Genomic DNA, 19,868 nt, shown 5'->3' on the forward strand with positions numbered 1-19,868 from the left:
GAGGGAACTCTATATTATTGGACACCTTTACACACATTTTGGGTCCTATGTACAGTTTGGGAGTCCATAGGAATAAAACTCTAGAGACATGTGGCATAAAGGCTTGACATAGAGATTCCTAGTAATAATCTCATGGAGGCATGACAAAAAGATCAAGAGTTCAAAGCCAGACCGGAGCCTGTTTACTTTGCCCTAGGTTGTATTCTTCTCTTTAGGCATCCCTGATGGGGCCAAGGTGCCTTGTGGTTTGAATGGACTGTATTTTCATCTTCTGTGATTCATTTAATCCTACTTCATTGGAGATGTGTCTAGGCTGCTCGCTTTAGTTTGAATGTTTAGTGCACATAACTGATCAGCCACATAAGAAGGTTGTAAACGTAGCCCAGAAAAAGGACAAGGGAAAGAAGTGTCAAGAAAATTTTTATTTTATACATGCCAATGCATTCATGCACCAGGGCCTTGCCATTCTGGACCCATTAAACATTCCAGACACTACGAAGCCTGGTAGCAAGAATGGAAACGATCAAAGAGCCCAAGGAGATAACGTCCAGTTTATATAAGTACACAACAAAGCATCTTGTTAGACTGTCTGGGCAGAAGTTCTGTATAAAGGCCAAATTGTGTTTCTGAGTGAACAGGACATTGTTCCCACAGTTAATTTAATTTTGCTCCATGTCCAGCTCAGCGTTCAAGATCCCAGTCTCTGTACATCATGGTTTTCAACGATTTGAGCAGTGTCAGAAGCCACAGTCTTTTAGGAACCCAGATGAGAGATGTGTCCCAAGCCTGTTGTGTTGTCAAAAACCGAAGTCCTGTTTCACAATTTAGTGCCAGCAACAACAAAGTCTGGACCCATTGTGATAGACACAGCGCTGACCACATGTATGGCAGATATCTGTAGCAAAGGAGATGTTCTTGGTCTGCCTTATTACTCCGAGAGTATACATAAGCTCAGAAGAAAGTTCGGCAAATCTTTTTACAGAAACTTGAGCCAAGTCATCATAGCACTCCAGAGGGGCAGGGTACTGTTGCACACGGATCCTGCTCCAGTTGGCTATGTGCTGCATCAGATCCTTCAGAATGGGCACAGAGAAGTTATTGCTGTAGAAGTTGACCATGGTGAGCTGACAGCAATGTCTGAGGGCAGGTAGGAGGGCATAAAGCTGGGAGTCCGTCATCTTACACCACTGCAAATCCAGAGTCTCAAGAGTGTCTGCCACTTTCTCTAGGAGACCTCTCAGAGGCATAATATCCAGATCACATAAGACCACTCCTCTCAAATCCAGATGTTTGAGCTGAAATAGGCTTTGACTGCGGGATAGGGAATCCAAGTCTTTCTGTGAAATTAGGTAGTAAGTGATTGAAAGGGTCTCCAAGGGAGTCATCAGACACCTAGGGATAGAACAGGGGGTTAGTTCTGGCTAATGGTGTTGTAGACATTTGGCTGGAATGTACAGAGTAGTAGAAGGAACCAGATACCCCAAGGTCAGTTTGACTAAATGATCAAGGACATCATTTATGATGCTTCCTGTTGGAAATTGATCAGTCATGCCCACCCCACAGTTCATCTCTTGGCTTCACTTTAAAAATGAAAACCAGTTCAACCCAGAAATCCAGAAAGCACACAGAAAAACTTCCACCCTAAGGAAGTTGTGATAGCATCTCGATACTTGCCATGTGCTCACTGACTCTGTATTCTCTCCTTCCCTCTGAAGTCACCCTTGATCTCATTTACAGCCAAAGTTTTACCCTCTGTCCCATGCACTCAGTGCTATTTGGGATCCCAAGATTTCACCCATGGGAAGTGGGGTAAGATAGAAGTATGTTTTTTCAGATTTGAACATATATTTCAGGTTCACACTGTGCTACTGAGTCCTCCAAATCCTGGCTATCATCCCGGAAGAATTACCACCCACTCTTACTACTACTCTTAACTCCAAATCAATTCTGTCATTCATGAGTGCTCATCTGAGACACTGATTTCACTTGTAAAATTTACCTTGTGGAACACTATACATAAAAATCGTGAGTCCCATTAGTCCTTGAATATTTGTTCCTAGTGACCACTGTCAGCGTGAAGCACTAATCTTTAAGATAAGAGAGACACATTTGGTTTGGTATCTGACCTAGCTCTTCATTGTTACTTACCCTAGGACTTGATTCATGTGATCTCTAAGAAAATGGACGCAGAACATGTGGAGATGCTGGAGACAATTGAATTTGGAAAACTGAGATATAAACTTCTTGATACACTTGGCTTCTCTGTCTCTTTTTCCATTGCTATTAGAGAACATGATCCTGTGCAGGGGTGCCAGGAAGGCTTTCTGGAGATTTCTCATCTGTCCAAAATATGGAGCAAAATGTGCCAGCTCTAACAGAGTCCACTCAGTATGCAGTTCTAATTCTGTGATATGCTGTGGATCAAAAACCTTCAGGATCTCTCCAATACCACAGAGTGATAGATTCCAGACCTTCATCTTTGTACAGCAGAAATGTAGGGAGCCCTTTCTCTGCTGGGCCCACTTCAACAGGCATGTTTGTTCTTCCTTCAGGCAGGAATGGATGTACAGTTCAACTATGACCTTCACACGCTTCCTTAGTGCATATCTGTGAAAGACTTTCACAACTTTCTTTTCTTTTGAGTTCTCTGCTGAACAGCTGCTGTCTTCTTCTCCAGCCTGTATGTTCCAGAAGTAATGGTGCATATTTCTCAGGTCGAGAACCTGCAGTTTTGTTCTCCTGTGGGTAGAATATATGAATGTCATGAGACTCTGAATCAACTTTTACTACATATATGTAAACTCATTTCTTCCCTCTGCTAAGATGTATATTTTTTAGGCATCTTATATCCAAACTGGACCCAGGCTTGCTCCACATGCTTTCCCAGACTTCTGTCCACTTGATTACTTTTCTTTCACTAAGGTAATCCTTATTTCTCCTTAGTCACTTTATTAGTGGTTTGGGGAATGCCAGGGATATGCTCATTCAACTCTGAGGCTACATTTACTCTAGTCCATATTCTATTATAATCCATATCCAGCCATCCTTAGGACAAGTAAAGAGCTTTCATGGACCATGTATCCCTGCATGAAGATGCTATCAAAATTTTCTGATCCACGTATAACCAAGACAACTGCCCTGGCAAACTCTACTGTGTAGTCCATGTGCTCTCTTCTATAGTAATTGGTTATTCCTTACCTGGTGTGAAACTTTCTTGTCAGTTGCATGTCTACTCCATCTAGCACAGCCTGCAAAGTTTCCAGGTTAGGTGTCTTCATCAATGCACCCACAGGTAGACAGGGAAAAGGCCAAGCTGCCACCACTTCCTTCACGAGGTTGATGTGTTTCCCAGTGAAGGCCTCCTTGAACAGTGCTGGGAAGAGCACAGCAGGCAGCTCTCCCAGAGAGGACATGGCCACATCTTCATTTCTTATCAGAGACTGAATTGCCAGCTTCTCGAGTGTGGGTGGGGTCTGAACAGTCATCTTTTAAGGTCTCCACTCAGAAAGCACCTGGTGAAAGATTCAGAAAAGATGCACTTTCAAGACAAAGTTCATAAAATTTCCTCAAAATCACAACAACCACAAAGCTTCTGAGTTTGTGCTCTGCCAATGGTAGAGACATCATTTTACCTCTTCATCCTAAACTGGTCATGTAAAGACAGACTCCCACACTGGCAGCATGTCAGATTTTATATCACTCAAATGGGTATATAATTTTCTGCTCTTGATGTGTTAAGTGTGACCATTTCTTTAAAGAAAAAGAAAGGATGAAAGAGACATAGGAAAATGGGAGAGACATTCAGGGCACAATGTGGATGACAGTAGCTAAATATTCAACAGAGGGGAGATGGAACCTTAATAGACAACCATCTGTGGATACAGGTGACTCCCAGTTGAAGGATGGGGCCACTACTCCATCTCAAAATGTTTAACCTAGAATTCTTCCTTTCTAAAGGAAAAGCATGGAGAAAAAGCAGTAGAGCCTGAAGGAAAGACCATTCAGAGTCTACCTACCTTGGGATCCATCCCACCAACAGAAATCAAACTGTGACAGTATTGCCAAGCTATGCTTACAGACAATAGCCTGGTATGGCTATCCTCAGAGAGGCTGTGCCGACCTGTCTCAGACAATTGCGGCCACTTATAAACAATGAATTTGGCTGAGCTTGGGACCACCAAGGCAGAGATAGGGAAGAACTGAAGGAGCTGAATCAGCTTACAACCCCTAATGAATAACAAATATTAACTAAATGAACCACTTGGAGCTCCAAAAGACTAAGCACCAAAGAAAGAATATGGTTGGATTCATCCTTTCAGATTAATATGTAGCACATATTTGCATAAATTGCAACAATGGGAGAGAAGGCTCTTGGTCCAGAGGAGGCTTGTAGCCCCAGGGAAGTGGGATGTTAGAGGGGTGAGGGAGGAGTGGGTGGGCAGATGTGGGAGCACCTCTTTAGAGTCAACGTGGAGGGAGGTTGCAAGGAGAGTAGTCAAGGGGAGACCAAGAAGGGGGACAACTTTTGTAATGTAATTCAATAAAATAACTCATAAATGAAAAAAGAAAATAATGAAATACAATCAACAAACACTATGCAAGCAGTATTACAGAGGAATAGTGATAAAAACTGCATGGTATTGGTACTGTGACAGACAGACAGACAAGTGGAATAGAATTGAAGACCCAGAAATGAACCCACACACCTATAATCACTTGATTTTTGACAAAGAAGCCAAAACCATCCAATGAAAAAAAGATAGCATTTTCAGCAAATGGTGCTAGTTCAACTGGAGGTCAGCATGTAGAAGAATGCAGATCGATCCACGCTTATCACCCTGTACAAAGCTTAAGTCCAAGTGTATCAAGGACCTCCTCTTAAAAACAGATACACTCAAACTAATAGAAGAAAAAGTGGGGAAGCCTCTCGAACACATGGGCACTGGAGAAAACTTCCTGAACAAAACACCAATGGCTTCTGCTCTAAGATCAAGAATCGACAAATGGGATCTCTTAAAACTGCAAATCTTCTGTAGGGCAAAGGACACTGTTGTTAGGACAACACGACAACCAACAGATTGGAAGAGATCTTTACCAATTCTACAACTGATAGAGGGCTTATATCCAAAATATACAAAGAACTCAAGAATTTAGACTGAAGGGAGACAAATAACCCTATTAAAAAATGGAGTTCAGAGCTAAACAAAGAATTCACAGCTGAGGAATGCTGAGTGCCTAAGAAACTCATAGGGAAATATTCAATATCTTTAGTCATAAGAAAAATGCAAATCAAAACAACACTGAGATTTCAACTCACACCAGTGAGAATGATGAAAAACTCAGGTGACAGCAAATGCTGGGGAGGATGTGGAGAAAGAGGAACACTCCTCCATTGCTGGTGGGATTGCAGACTGGTACAATCAGTACTGTAAATCAGTCTGGAAGTTCCTCAGAAAATTGGACATTGAACTATCTGAGGACTCAGCTATACCACTCTTGGGCATATACCTAAAAGATGCCCCCAACATGTAATAAGACACATGCTCCACTATGTTCATAGCAGCCTTATTTATACTACTCAGAAGGTGGAAAGAACCCAGGTGCCCTTCATAGAGTAATGGATGCAGAAAATGTGGTACATCTACACAATGGAATTTTACTCAACCATCAAAAAGAATGACTTTAAGAAATTCATATGCAAATGGTTGGAACTGGAAAATATCATCCTGAGTGAGGTAACCCAATTACAGAAAAACACACATGGTATGCACTCATTGATAAGTGGATATTAGCCCAAATGTTCGAATTTACCTAGGTGCACAGACTACATGAAACTCAAGGATGACCAAAATGCCAATGCTTCACTACTTCTTTAAAAGGGGAACAAGAATACCCTTGGAAGGGAGCAGGAAGGCAAAGTTTAGAACAGATGCAGAAGGAACACCCATTCATAGCCTGCCCCACATGTGTCCCATATATATAGAGCCACAAAACTAGATAAGATTGATATATGAAAGAAGTGCAGGGTACAGGAACCGGATGTAGATCTTTCCTGAGAGTCACAGAAGAGTACAGCAAATATATAGGCGAATGCCATCATTCAACCACAGACTGAGAACCGGACCCCAGTTGATGGAATCTTAGAAAGGACTTAAAGAGCTTGAAGGGACTTGAGATCCCATATGAACAACAATGCCAACCAAACAGAGCTTCCAGGGACTAAGATACTACCCAAAGACTATACATGGACTGACCCTGGACTCCAACTGCATACTTAGCAATGAATAGCCTATTAAGAGCACCAGTGGAGAGGGAAGCCCTTGGTCCTGCCAAGACTGAACCCCAGTGAACGTGGTTGTTTGGGGGGGGCGTTAATGGAGGGAGGATTGGGAGGGGAACACTTATATAGAATTGGAGGGGGAGGGGCTAGGGGTTTGTAGGCGGGGAAACCAGGAAGGGGAATAACAATTGAAATGTAAATAAATACTCGAGTTAATATAGAAAAAAAAAAGAAAATAATGAAATACAAACAACCAACAAACAAGAAATGAAATAAACAAAAAGCAAACAAACAAGAAAAGAAACAAAAAAAAAAAAACTCCTGTTGTGGATGAAAATGGAATTCCTCCTAAGAAGGATGAAAACAGTGGGTTCTTAAATTTTCACATTTTCCTGGTTCCCAAAAGCAGACCACATCCAAGAACAAATTATGTTAAAGAGATGCAAAGCAAAGCCTTAGGGAAGATATTTGAGTAAATCACAAGTATAATTCTAGATATTTTGAGTTAAAGGGGATCAAAGACACAAGTTCTCCAGGTCTCCAGTATGAGCCAGGGTCTCAGAAAAACAAACACAACAAGCATTTGTGAAAATGGAAATATGAAGTAATATGGTAGTAAACTTAGTCCTGAGGAGGCTGCTGAGTCAGGAGTGTTTTCATATCCAGCCTACCCAGAGCCACATGGCCATTTCTAGGAGAGCTTGAATAACATAGAATCACCTTCCTTTAAAAATCTACCACAATATTGAAATCAACAGGCTAACATAGATGTTAGAGATGAGGCTAAACTTGATTTGGAATTAAATCCAAGGACTTTGTTGAGTTCATCTAAAGAGACAGAAATTAAAATGTATTATCATATTTTAGAGTCTAAAGGCATATATCAAAGTGCATGACTCAAAGGAAACCATTTACATACCAGTTCTGAGCACTGCAAGGAGGTCTCTGAGTCCCAGGGAAACCAGGCAGCTATCTAGGCTCCAGGTCTCTGAATGTTTTCTCTAGTTCCTCTGAAGCCTGTATATACCTCCCTGCTCACCCTCCCTATTGCAAACACACCCTCCAATCCCAAACTGGAATTAGATTGGATGGTTAAACTCCACCCTTTGAATTCTATAGGGAACATCATCCAACCAGTTCCTTGATTGAATCAGTGCTCTCGGTGAGAATTCCTCCCTGCCAGACCACCCCTCCAACATTTCAGATATTAATTAGCAATATATTGTGGAATTTGTGAATTTCTCTCCTCATTTCCTTAATTATTACGTAGTTTTGAATTCCGTAATGTACTGGGTCCTGTTTTGAAGCCAGGGTTGTTTTAGAACTCTAAGTTCAACAATCCTTGTGCCTCACTATCTTTCTTCCTGCTTGGATTAATATTGTAATCACTATACCTGAGTGAATTCTATTCATGTGACCAAGTCAGTCTTTTTTGCCTAATATCAGGGTTTACTCTGATGCTCATACTAGTCATAAAATAGTTTGTACTTTTATTATCACTAGATTTGGAACACACAGTTTAATAGTCAGGATTATATTCTGGTGCTCAAGGACTGAATTGAATACTTTTCCATTAAACTACAGCATCACCTATTCAAGACATGGAGGCAGGAGCATAGCTTGATTCCATTAATACAGTCCCAGGGTGATTGGTGTGTACTCAATATGCAGACAGCCATGCAGCATACAGGGCATTCTCTCTCCAGGATTCCATGCAATTTGCAAGATAGCCAAACCTGTAATCTCACAGTGCAAGAACTGAAATCTGGAGAATCAATTCAAGACCATCTTCAGCCATACGTTAATACAGGAGCAACCTGAACCCTAAATTTAAGCCAATTTCTAAATGGAGACAAAGATAAAGAGAAAAAGGAGTGTCTGACAGAGATGCTGTTCTGGCCTACCAAAAATGAAGGACTATTTCATGTAGGTTCAGCCTAGCATGCTTGCTTAAGACAAACTCAGGTGTGGGATGTGCTGTGCAATTGAATTTAGGTGTTTTGTAAAAATGAGAGTCCTCAACTAATCCTAGTCATTCAAGATACCCGGCAATCACTGAACACCTCTCCACTCCCTGTGATCCTTCCTACTTCAACTGTCTTAAAACCTACTTCAACTGTCTTAAAACAATGGATGGCATGTCCCTCACTGACACACTTTATAAGTTGTTTTGAAAACTTTAGTACAGTATAGCTTTGCCAAACACATTATATTATAGCCAAAGATGACATCATATTTCTAGGTCTGTACTCAGACTCACATGTTATGGAAAGAAATGGATGTCCCCATCTGTCTAGATCATGCAGTGATATATAATCTACTCTTTTGTGAATGCCAAGCAAGGACTTTATTCCCTAACTTACACTGTTGTGGAAGGGAAATGTTAGAGATTCCCCCCAAAACCAACATGATCTGATCTGATGCAACTCACAACAGGTTTTTTGCTCTATTAAAGCAAGTTCCGCATCCCTCCCAACTTACCTTCATCATATAGGAAAGTTTCGTGGTGGGGGATCCCAAATTTTCTATCATGGCAAGCTTTATAATAAGCAGCAAGCAGAGGTAAATGTGCAAGCATCTAATTGGAAAGCTACTATGGACTTATCATAATTGCCCATTGCTGGGAGACAAACATAACCTTAATTTCTGTTGCCCTCTTCATTTTTGGTTCCTAGACAAGGTATGGGCTTGTAACTAAAGGGTGTAGGTTTGTTATAGGAATAACCTATACATACTGGTCTGGTTGAGGGTATAACCTGGTAATGCTGGTCTTGTTGGGGATTAGCCTAGAGATTTGGTTTTGTTGAGGTGCAACTTTGACATTTATAAAACGTACCAGTTATTAGTTCACCTGAGTTCATACATACATCAGATTCTCTAAAATGGAGTCTGAACATAAAGATAAGGCACTTCAGCAGCCATAGAAATCCTTGCCAAAATGAAAGCACGTCATCCTCCTGGCTCAGCCTTCTGAATGTTGCCTTAGTAGAAGATGGGAGAGCGTGAATCTCAACTCTTTCTTCCAGACCAGACATATAATGTGTAAGGTGTTCGTCATGTCCCTTTATAATGCCGTTTCATGGTATTGTGCATGTATTTTCAATAGTACACTAAGGGCTCCAGATGACTTCCTGCTGAACAATGATGGTAATAAATGATGAAAACACAGCCAGGTGACTTTGTTCGCATAGAAATTCTCCCAGTACAAAAGGAAGGCAAAGGCAGGAGGATCTCTGTGAGATGAAATTCAAAATTGACCCTATCTATAGAACACCAGACTAGCAAGTGGGCTAGAAAGTTTTTCAAGCACATTCAGAGTAGGACTAAGCAACAGGATCTCAGTTTCAGTCAAGTCCAGAGGGCACACTCAGCCAAAGACAAAACTTACAAACACAAATAAACAAAGAAGCAAACATACAAAAATACAAATATCCTGTCAGGCCCTCCATCCTCCTACTCTGAAGAGCATGGAACAGAAGACGAAAGTCACCAGGACAGGGGTCCTTGAATCTTGATAAAACCATGCTGGCCAAACAACTGAGTTTAATGTGTTCCACCCTTGCATGGAATTCCTCAAGCACATCCTGTGCAAGCTTCTCAGAGGGACACATGGCAATCACAGAAAAGCTCTAGAGAAAAGCTTTTATGAATATAATTGCATCATGTGTCTATCCTGTCTCATCTTGCCCAAAGCCTACACCTGAAGAAAGTCCTTTCTCCAACATTGGGTATTTAGAAAAAAGCCTCCATGCCCTGTGAGGCTTGATTTTTTTCCCAGCTTCCTAAAAAAGAATCACTGTCTTTATCTCTGGCCAGATGTAATTGTGGGTCTTCCATTAATAACTGTGGTTCCTGTTAACTTGTCAAGGTCTAAGCTAGCCCTTAAGCTCCCTAATTACCTGCTAGTGAGCCCATCCCAGCTCAAAGTCTCCTTTCTCTTGGTCCCAATTTATCCTGAAAATCTTTCTTTCCACTATTGATTTCTCTTTCCTTTTCCCAGGAGACATCCTTACTGCTTTGGAAGAAACCCTTATTCTCTTGAGCCAAGATGCTTGGACTCTGTACTGCAGCCATTTTCATTCATGAAGTCCAAGGACATGTGGCTCAGCTGCCTATTTAACACCCAGCTGTGGTTGTAATTATATGTTTGGATGAGACAGAATTACATTGTAATGTGTAGGCTAGACTCAGTTTTGGGGCCTTCCTTCCTCTGTACCTTGAAGTTTGCATCACCATCGTGGATCATCTCTGCTGCTGTTCTTTCCATGATGAATATCTTAGTTCATTTGTGTTTTGGTGTGTAAGCAATGGAGCCTACATGTAGTGGAGGGAGAACTAGAACCTGAAGTAATTTCTTTCAGTATATTGTGGTTCTCATTAGTGAATTCAGTCATGGCAGCAATTGAAATTCTACTCTGAACCACTCACTAGCTGTAATGTTCTCTTAAAGTTTTTATATAGAAATTTTGTTTGCTTAGTCCATTGGGGAGTTTTGGGTTTTTTTGTTTGTTTGTTTTGTTTTTTGATTTTTTTGTTTTCTGTTGCTGTAGTTTTTTTTGTTTGTTTGTTTTTGTGTTTTATACAGTGTTTGTTTGTTTAAAAGCTAAGGTTGTTCCTGAACTCACAGTGTACACGAGGCTACCTTGACCTCACATGTGCACCTGTTTCTACCTCCCTATTGCTAGGGTTAAGGCCTGTACAGGAACCACAGTGTAAACTATACCTTGTTCAGGTCTTTGTTTGTTTTCTTGTTCTGAGACTAGGTATCTCTCTGTCTTTTTTTTTTATTAACTTGAATATTTATTATTTACATTTCGAATATTATTCCGTTTCCTGGTTTCTGGGCAAACATCCCCCTAATCCCTCCCTCTCCCATTCTTTATGGGTGTTCCCCCCCCACCCTCCCCCCATTGCTGCCCTCCCCCCAACAATCACTTTCACTGGGGGTTCAGTCTTAGCAGGATCAAGGGCATCTCTCTCTTTTTTTTTAAATTAACTTGAGTATTTCTTATATACATTTCGAGTGTTATTCCCTTTCCCGGTGTCCGGGCAAACATCCCCCTCCCCCCTCCCCTTTTTTATGGGTGTTCCCCTCCCATCCCTCCCCCCATTGCCGCCCTCCCCCCAACAGTCTAGTTCACTGGGGGTTCAGTCTTAGCAGGACCCACGGCTTCCCCTTCCACTGGTGCTCTTACTAGGATATTCATTGCTACCTATGAGGTCAGAGTCCAGGGTCAGTCCATGTATAGTCTTTAGGTAGTGGCTTTAGACCCTGGAAGCTCTGGTTGCTTGGCATTGTTGTACATATGGGGTCTCGAGCCCCTTCAAGCTCTTCCAGTTCTTTCTCTGATTCCTTCAACGGGGGTCCTATTCTCAGTTCAGTGGTTTGCTGCTGGCATTCGCCTCTGTATTTGCTGTATTCTGGCTGTGTCTCTCAGGAGCGATCTACATCCGGCTCCTGTCGGTCTGCACTTCTTTGCTTCATCCATCTTGTCTAATTGGATGGCTGTATATGTATGGGCCACAAGTGGAGGAGGCTCTGAATGGGTGTTCCTTCAGTCTCTGTTTTAATCTTTGCCTCTCTCTTCCCTGACAAGGGTATTCTTGTTCCCTTTTTAAAGAAGGAGTGAAGCATTCACATTTTGATCATCCGTCTTGAGTTTCATTTGTTCTAGGCATCTAGGGTAATTCAAGCATTTGGGCTAATATCCAGTTATCAATGAGTGCATACCATGTATGTCTTTCTGTGATTGGGTTAGCTCACTCAGGATGATATTTTCCAGTTCCAACCATTTGCCTACGAATTTCATAAAAGCATTGTTTTTGATAGCTGAGTAATATTCCATTGTGTAGATATACCACATTTTCTGTATCCATTCCTCTGTTGAAGGGCATCTGGGTTCTTTCCAGCTTCTGGCTATTATAAATAAGGCTGCAATGAACATAGTGGAGCATGTGTCTTTTTTATATGTTGGGGCATCTTTTGGGTACATGCCCAAGAGAGGTATAGCTGGATCCTCAGGCAGTTCAATGTCCAATTTTCTGAGGAACCTCCAGACTGATTTCCAGAATGGTTGTACCAGTCTGCAATCCCACCAACAATGGAGGAGTGTTCCTCTTTCTCCGCATCCTCGCCAGCGTCTGCTGTCACCTGAGTTTTTGATCTTAGCCATTCTCACTGGTGTGAGGTGAAATCTCAGGGTTGTTTTGATTTGCATTTCCCTTATGACTAAAGATGTTGAACATTTCTTTAGGTGTTTCTCAGCCATTCAGCATTCCTCAGCTGTGAATTTTTTGTTTAGCTCTGAACCCCATTTTTCAATAGGGTTATTTGTCTCCCTGCAGTCTAACTTCTTGAGTTCTTTGTATATTTTGGATATAAGGCCTCTATCTGTTGTAGGATTGGTAAAGATCTTTTCCCAATCTGTTGGTTGCCGTTTTGTCCTAACCACAGTGTCCTTTGCCTTACAGAAGCTTTGCAGTTTTATGAGATCCCATTTGTCGATTCTTGATCTTAGAGCATAAGCCATTGGTGTTTTGTTCAGAAAATTTTTTCCAGTGCCCATGTGTTCCAGATGCTTCCCTAGTTTTTCTTCTATTAGTTTGAGTGTGTCTGGTTTGATGTGGAGGTCCTTGATCCATTTGGACTTAAGCTTTGTACAGGGTGATAAGCATGGATCGATCTGCATTCTTCTACATGTTGACCTCCAGTTGAACCAGCACCATTTGCTGAAAATGCTATCTTTTTTTCATTGGATGGTTTTGGCTCCTTTGTCAAAAATCAAGTGACCATAAGTGTGTGGGTTCATTTCTGGGTCTTCAATTCTATTCCATTGGTCTATCTGTCTGTCTCTGTACCAATACCATGCAGTTTTTATCACTATTGCTCTGAAATACTGCTTGAGTTCAGGAATAGTGATTCCCCCTGAAGTCCTTTTATTGTTGAGGATAGTTTTAGATATCCTGGGTTTTTTGTTATTCCAGATGAATTTGCAAATTGTTCTGTCTAACCTTTTGAAGAATTGGATTGGTATTTTGATGGGGATTGCATTGAATCTGTAGATCGCTTTTGGTAAAATGGCCATTTGTACTATATTGATCCTGCCAATCCATGAGCATGGGAGATCTTTCCATCTTCTGAGGTCTTCTTCAATTTCTTTCTTCAGTGTCTTGAAGTTCTTATTGTACAGATCTTTTACTTGCTTGGTTAAAGTCACACCGAGGTACTTTATATTATTTGGGTCTATAATGAAGGGTGTCGTTTCCCTAATTTCTTTCTCGGCTTGTTTCTATTTTGTGTAGAGGAAGGCTACTGATTTATTTGAGTTAATTTTATACCCAGCCACTTTGCTGAAGTTGTTTATCAGCTTTAGTACTTCTCTGGTGGAACTTTTGGGATCACTTAATTATACTATCATATCATCTGCAAATAGTGATATTTTGACTTCTTCTTTTCCGATCTGTATCCCCTTGACCTCCTTTTGTTGTCTCATTGCTCTGGCTAGAACTTCAAGAACTATATTGAATAAGTAGGGAGAGAGTGGGCAGCCTTGTCTAATCCCTGATTTTAGTGGGATTGCTTCAAGTTTCTCTCCATTTAGTTTAATGTTAGCAACTGTTTTGCTGTATATGGCTTTTACTATGTTTAGGTATGGGCCTTGAATTCCTATTCTTTCCAGGACTTTTATCATGAAGGGGTGTTGAAATTTGTCAAATGCTTTCTCAGCATCTAATGAAATGATCATGTGGTTTTGTTCCTTCAGTTTGTTTATATAATGGATCACGTTGATGGTTTTCGGTATATTAAACCATCCCTGCATGCCTGGGATGAAGCCTACGTGATCATGGTGGATGATTGCTTTCATGTGCTCTTGGACTCGGTTCGCCAGAATTTTATTGAGTATTTTTGTGTCAATATTCATAAGGGAAATTGGTCTGAAGTTCTCTTTCTTTGTTGGGTCTTTGTGTGGTTTAGGTATAAGAGTAGTTGTGGCTTCATAGAAGGAATTCAGTAGTGATCCATCTGTTTCAATTTTGTGGAATAGTTTGGATAATATTGGTATGAGGTCTTCTAGGGAGGTTTGATAGAATTGTGCACTAAAACTGTCTGGACCTGGGCTCTTTTTGGTTGGGAGACCTTTAATGACTGCTTCTATTTCCTTAGGAGTTATGGGGTTGTTTAACTGGTTTATCTGTTCCTGATTTAACTTGGTTACCTGGTATCTGTCTAGGAAATTGTCCATTTTCTGTAGATTTTCAAGTTTTGTTGAATATAGGCTTTTATAGTAAGATCTGATGATTTTTTGAATTTCCTCTGAATCTGTAGTTATTTCTCCCTTTTCATTTCTGATTTTGTTAATTTGACACACTCTCTGTATCCTCTCGTTAGTCTGGCTAAGGGTTTATCTATCTTGTTGATTTTCTCAAAGAACCAACTTTTGGTTCTGTTGATTCTTTCTATGGTCCTTTTTGTTTCTACTTGGTTGATTTCAGCTCTGAGTTTGATTATTTCCTGCCTTCTACTCCTCCTGGGTGTATTTGCTTCTTTTTGTTCTAGAGCTTTTAGGTGTGCTGTCAAGCTGCTGACATATGCTCTTTCCTGTTTCTTTCTGCAGGCACACAGCTGTATGAGTTTTCCTCTTAGCACAGCTTTCATTGTGTCCCATAAGTTTGGGTATGTTGTACCTTCATTTTCATTAAATTCTAAAAAGTCTTTAATTTCTTTCTTTATTTCTTCCTTGACCAGGTTATCATTGAGTAGAGCATTGTCCAATTTCCACTTATATGTGGGCATTCTTCCCTTATTGTTATTGAAGACCAGTGTTAGGCCGTGGTGGTCCGATAGCACGCATGGGATTATTTCTATCTTTCTGTACCTGTTGAGGCCCTTTTTTTTGAACAATTATATGGTCAATTTTGGAGAAAGTACCATGAGGAGCTGAGGAGAAGGTATATCCTTTTGCTTTAGGATAGAATGTTCTATAAATATCCGTTAAGTCCATTTGGCTCATGACTTCTCTTACTCTGTCTACGTCTCTGTTTAATTTCTGTTTCCATGATCTGTCCATTGATGAGAGTGGGGTGTTGAAATCTCCTACTATTATTGTGTGAGGTGCAATGTGTGCTTTGAGGTTTAGTAAGGTTTCTTTTACGTATGTAGGTGCCGTTGTATTTGGGGCATAGATATTTAGGATTGAGAGTTCATCTTGGTGGATTTTTCCTTTGATGAATATGAAGTGTCCTTCCTTATCTTTTTTGATAACGTCTAGTTGAAAATTGATTTTATCTGATATTAGAATGGCTACTCCAGCTTGCTTTTCCGACCATTTGCTTGGAAGGTTGTTTTCCAGCCTTTCACTCTGAGGTAGTTTCTGTCTTTGTCTCTGAGGTGTGTTTCCTGTAGGCAGCAGAATGCAGGGTCCTCGTTGCGTATCCAGTTTGTTAATCTATGTCTTTTTATTGGGGAGTTGAGGCCATTGATGTTGAGAGATATTAAGGAATAGTGATTATTGCTTCCCGTTATATTCATATTTGGATGTGAGGTTATGTTTGTGTGCTTTTCTTCTCATTGTTTTGTTGCCAAGATGATTAGTTTCTTGCTTCTTCTAGGGTATAGCTTGCCTCCTTATGTTGGGCTTTACCATTTATTATCCTTTGTAGTGCTGGATTTGTAGAAAGATATTGTGTAAATTTGGTTTTGTCATGGGATATCTTGGTTTCTCCATCTATGTTAATTGAGAGTTTTGCAGGATACAGTAACCTGGGCTGGCATTTGTGTTCTCTTAGGGTCTGTATGACATCAGTCCAGGATTTTCTGGCCTTCATAGTTTCTGGCGTAAAGTCTGGTGTGATTCTGATAGGTCTGCCTTTATATGTTACTTGACCTTTTTCCCTTACTGCTTTTAATATTCTTTCTTTATATTGTGCGTTTGGCGTTTTGACTATATGTGACGGGAGGTGTTTCTTTTCTCGTCCAATCTATTTGGCGTTCTGTAGGCTTCTTGTATGCCTATGGGTATCTCTTTTTTTAGGTTAGGGAAGTTTTCTTCTATGATTTTGTTGAAGATATTTACTGGTCCTTTGAGCTGGGAGTCCTCACTCTCTTCTATACTTATTATCCTTAGGTTTGATCTTCTCATTGAGTCCTGGATTTCCTTTATGTTTTGGACCAGTAGCTTTTTCCTCTTTACATTATCTTTGACAGTTTAGCCAATGATTTCTATGGAATCTTCTGCTCCTGAGATTCTCTCTTCCATCTCTTGTATTCTGTTGGTGAGGCTTGTATCTACAGCTCCTTGTCTCTTCTTTTGGTTTTCTATATCCAGGGTTGTTTCCATGTGTCCTTTATTGATTGCTTCTATTTCCATTTTTAATTCCTTCAACTGTTTGTTTGTGTTTTCCTGGAATTCTTTCAGGGATTTTGGTGTCTCCTCTCTATGGGCTTCTACTTGTTTATTTATGTTTTCCTGGAATTCTTTCAGGGATTTTTGTGTCTCCTCTCTATGGGCTTCTACCTGTTTATTTATATTTTCCTGGAATTCTTTCAGGCATTTTTGCGATTCCTCTCTGTAGGCTTCTACTTCTTCTCTAAGGGAGTTCTTCACGTCTTTCTTGAAGTCCTCCAGCATCATGATCAAATATAATTTTGAAACTAGATCTTGCTTTTCTGGTGTGGTTGGATATTCAATGTTTGTTTTGATGGGAGAATTGGGGTCCGATGGTGCCATGTTGTCTTGGTTTCTGTTGCTTGGGTTCCTGCGCTTGCCTCTCGTCATCAGATTATCTCTAGTGTTACTTTGTTCTGCTATTTCTGACAGTGGCTAGACTGCCCTATAAGCCTGTGTGCCAGGAGTGCTGTAGACCTGTTTTCCTGTTTTCTTTCAGCCTGTTATGGGGACAGAGTGTTCTGCTTTCGGGCGTGTAGATTTTCCTCTCTACAGGTCTTCAGCTGTTCCTTGGGCCTGTGTCTTGAGTTCACCAGGCAGGTCTCTTGCAGCAGAAAAGTTGTTCTTACCTGTGGTCCCGAGGCTCAAATTTGCTCTCGGGGTGCTGCCCACGAGCTCTCTGCGGCGGCAGCAACCAGGAAGATCTGCGCTGAAGTTTGCGGGAGCTTCAGTGCACCAGGGTTCCAGATTGCGTTTGGTGTTTTCCTCTGGGGTCCGAGATGTGTGTGCAGAGTACAGTCTCTTCTGGTTTCCCAGGCGTGTCTGCCTCTCTGAAGGTTTCGCTCTCCCTCCCACGGGATTTGGGTGCAGAGAACTGTTTATCCGGTCTGGCATATCTCTTTTTAAGAGGCCCAACTATCTCAAAAGCCACTCTGTGGACTGATTTGGCCTGGACCTGGAAGATCCCCCTGCCTTTGTCTCCTCAGTGCCCCCTTGCCCAGCTCTGGTTTAATTTTAAGACATATCCTTACTCCACAGGCTTCACTGGTTAGGAATTAATTATTTAGATAAGGCTAGCCCTGAGTTCACTGAATCAATCAGCCATTGACTCCTGAGTGGAGGAATTAAATTTGTATGCCAACATTCCCAAGATAGATCTACTGCTTTAAGAACGTTTATTCTATGTGTAGGGGGTGTTTTTCCTACAAATATGAATGGGCATCACTCACATGCCTGGTGCCAAGGAAGGTCAGAAGTGGCTTTCAGATTCGGGTGGAACTGGAGTCACAGACCAACTCAAGCAACCCTATAGGTGATGGGAATAGAGGATTGACAGGTTCTCGATATGGGTCAAGCAACTCTATAGCCCATATTCCACTCCAGGCATCATCCCCTCAAGTAAGTCTGTTGTGTTGATCCTACCTCAAATCTCTGTTTCCTGGGGTGTCAAGGGCAGCATCTCCCTCAGAAGCTACTTTTTTCTTTGTTTTTTTTTTGTCCATTTACAGAGCAGGTTTGTCAGGCTCATGCTATACTTCAGCTTACAAATTGACTGAACATGACTTTTCACAGAGCCTCCTACCTCCAACTTTCAATTTTCAGCTTAGCAGCATGCCCCATCATGTATGCTGCACAGAAAGTTGGAGACAGGACTCCCAGACTGCTTGACTTCCTACCATCTGAGTACAGACACAGCATTCTGGCTACAATAGTAATGGATCAAGCCATGGTCCAGTTCCACCTTTTGTGTGGCAGCAGCCGCAGTTCATTGACAGAGCATCCACTACAGTCCTTGAGCTTCAGTACATATTCCTTTCTCTGATGCAGTGTTTGCTTTCAAATCCAGTGGAAAAGAATATCGTTGAATTATTTTATGTCTTTAAATGGCTGCAGATTAAACAACGAGCTGAAGCAAAGTGGAGATGACTCTGATCCCATGAATAAAATCAGCCAGATATGGTAATTCAGAACAGTAATCCCAGCATAAGAAGGATTCTGAGGCATGGGTATTGTTAGACCTTAGACTTCTAGCACAACCTTGTTTTTAGAGCATGAACCAGTCCCTGAAACACATTGAAAAATAAGAAAACCTTAAGCAAATGAAGGAACAAATCAAAAAACGTTGTATTATATGGTGAAAGAACAAGTGCTATGATTATACTTAGCCAAGAAACTTTTTTGTGGGGGGCAGAGGGCAGGATTGGTGATGAGTGGTGAGTATGTCACAACGCCTTCTGATTCAATCAATGAAATGATTGGATGTTTGCTCTAGATGTTTAAGGGTGGAGATTAAATCAGGAAATCAAAATCCAGTTCCCATTTGAAGGGTGTGGCTTCAATAGGGAGGGTTAAGCAGGAAGGTGCATAAAAGCTTCAGTGGAGCCAGAGAACACACTCCAAGACATGTATCCTGGAAAACAGCCTGGTTTGGCTGGGACTCAGAGACCTATCTGCAGTTCTCTGGACTGGTATGTAATGATTTTCACTTGGGTCATGTAGTTTGATGAAGAGAAATTTAGACTCCAGGATAGCAGAGAAATCTTCATTTCTATCTTGTGAAAGGAACACATTGATGACCTTGGGTTTCATTCCAAATGAAGTTTTAGCCTTATCTCAGGTATCTTTTTATTATAGCTTGCATATTTACTTAGTGTGCTCGATATAATGTTTTGAGACAAGGATTCTCTATGTTGTTCAAATTCTCTTAGAAGTGACCATGTGGCTCTGGGTAATGTGAAAGGCAGATCATTCTGACTAAGATGTTCTCTCATGTTTTGCTCACTGAAATGATAGTCTTTATTTCTTTTTGTGAAACTGCGACTCACACTGTAGACCTGGAGACCATGTATCTTTGATCTACTTTAACTCTGAATAGCTGGAATTCCACTTGTAAGTTACTCACATGTGGACATGGTCCTCTTCCCAGAAAAGGAAACCCTAAAATGTTCAGAAATGTACTGACTTCATCCTGATTTCTGGGAATCAATAGTGATCCACATCAGTAGGCTTTGGTTTGTTGGTATGTTCAATGGGTTTGTTAGAAGTGCTGTTAATTTTTTAATTTTTTTTGAGAAAGGGTTATACATAAAGCATTTTTACCTGAAAATTCTGTGCAGTTTGTGTGATTGAAAGGCTCCCATAATAACATTGTGGGAGTCTATCTCTCCACACCCGGTTTAGGATAAAGAGGTAGATTGTTGTCT

At 41.0% G+C, this 19,868-nt stretch overlaps 1 protein-coding gene across 1 annotated transcript; it reads right to left on the minus strand.

Moving 5' to 3' along the window:
- Positions 1–824: 824 nt before the first annotated feature.
- Pramef20-ps2 (PRAME family member 20, pseudogene 2) lies at positions 825–3,485 on the minus strand. Its single transcript, XM_087584710.1, has 3 exons — positions 3,199–3,485; positions 2,149–2,739; positions 825–1,392 (listed from the first exon to the last, which is right to left on the minus strand). The coding sequence occupies exons 1-3, from the start codon at positions 3,483–3,485 to the stop codon at positions 825–827; spliced, it is 1,446 nt and encodes a 481-aa protein (XP_087440836.1).
- Positions 3,486–19,868: the final 16,383 nt, after the last annotated feature.

The sequence above is a fragment of the Rattus norvegicus genome, chromosome 14, assembly GCF_021556685.1.
Source record: "Rattus norvegicus strain SHRSP/BbbUtx chromosome 14, alternate assembly SHRSP_T2T, whole genome shotgun sequence".
Taxonomy (NCBI): domain Eukaryota; kingdom Metazoa; phylum Chordata; class Mammalia; order Rodentia; family Muridae; genus Rattus; species Rattus norvegicus.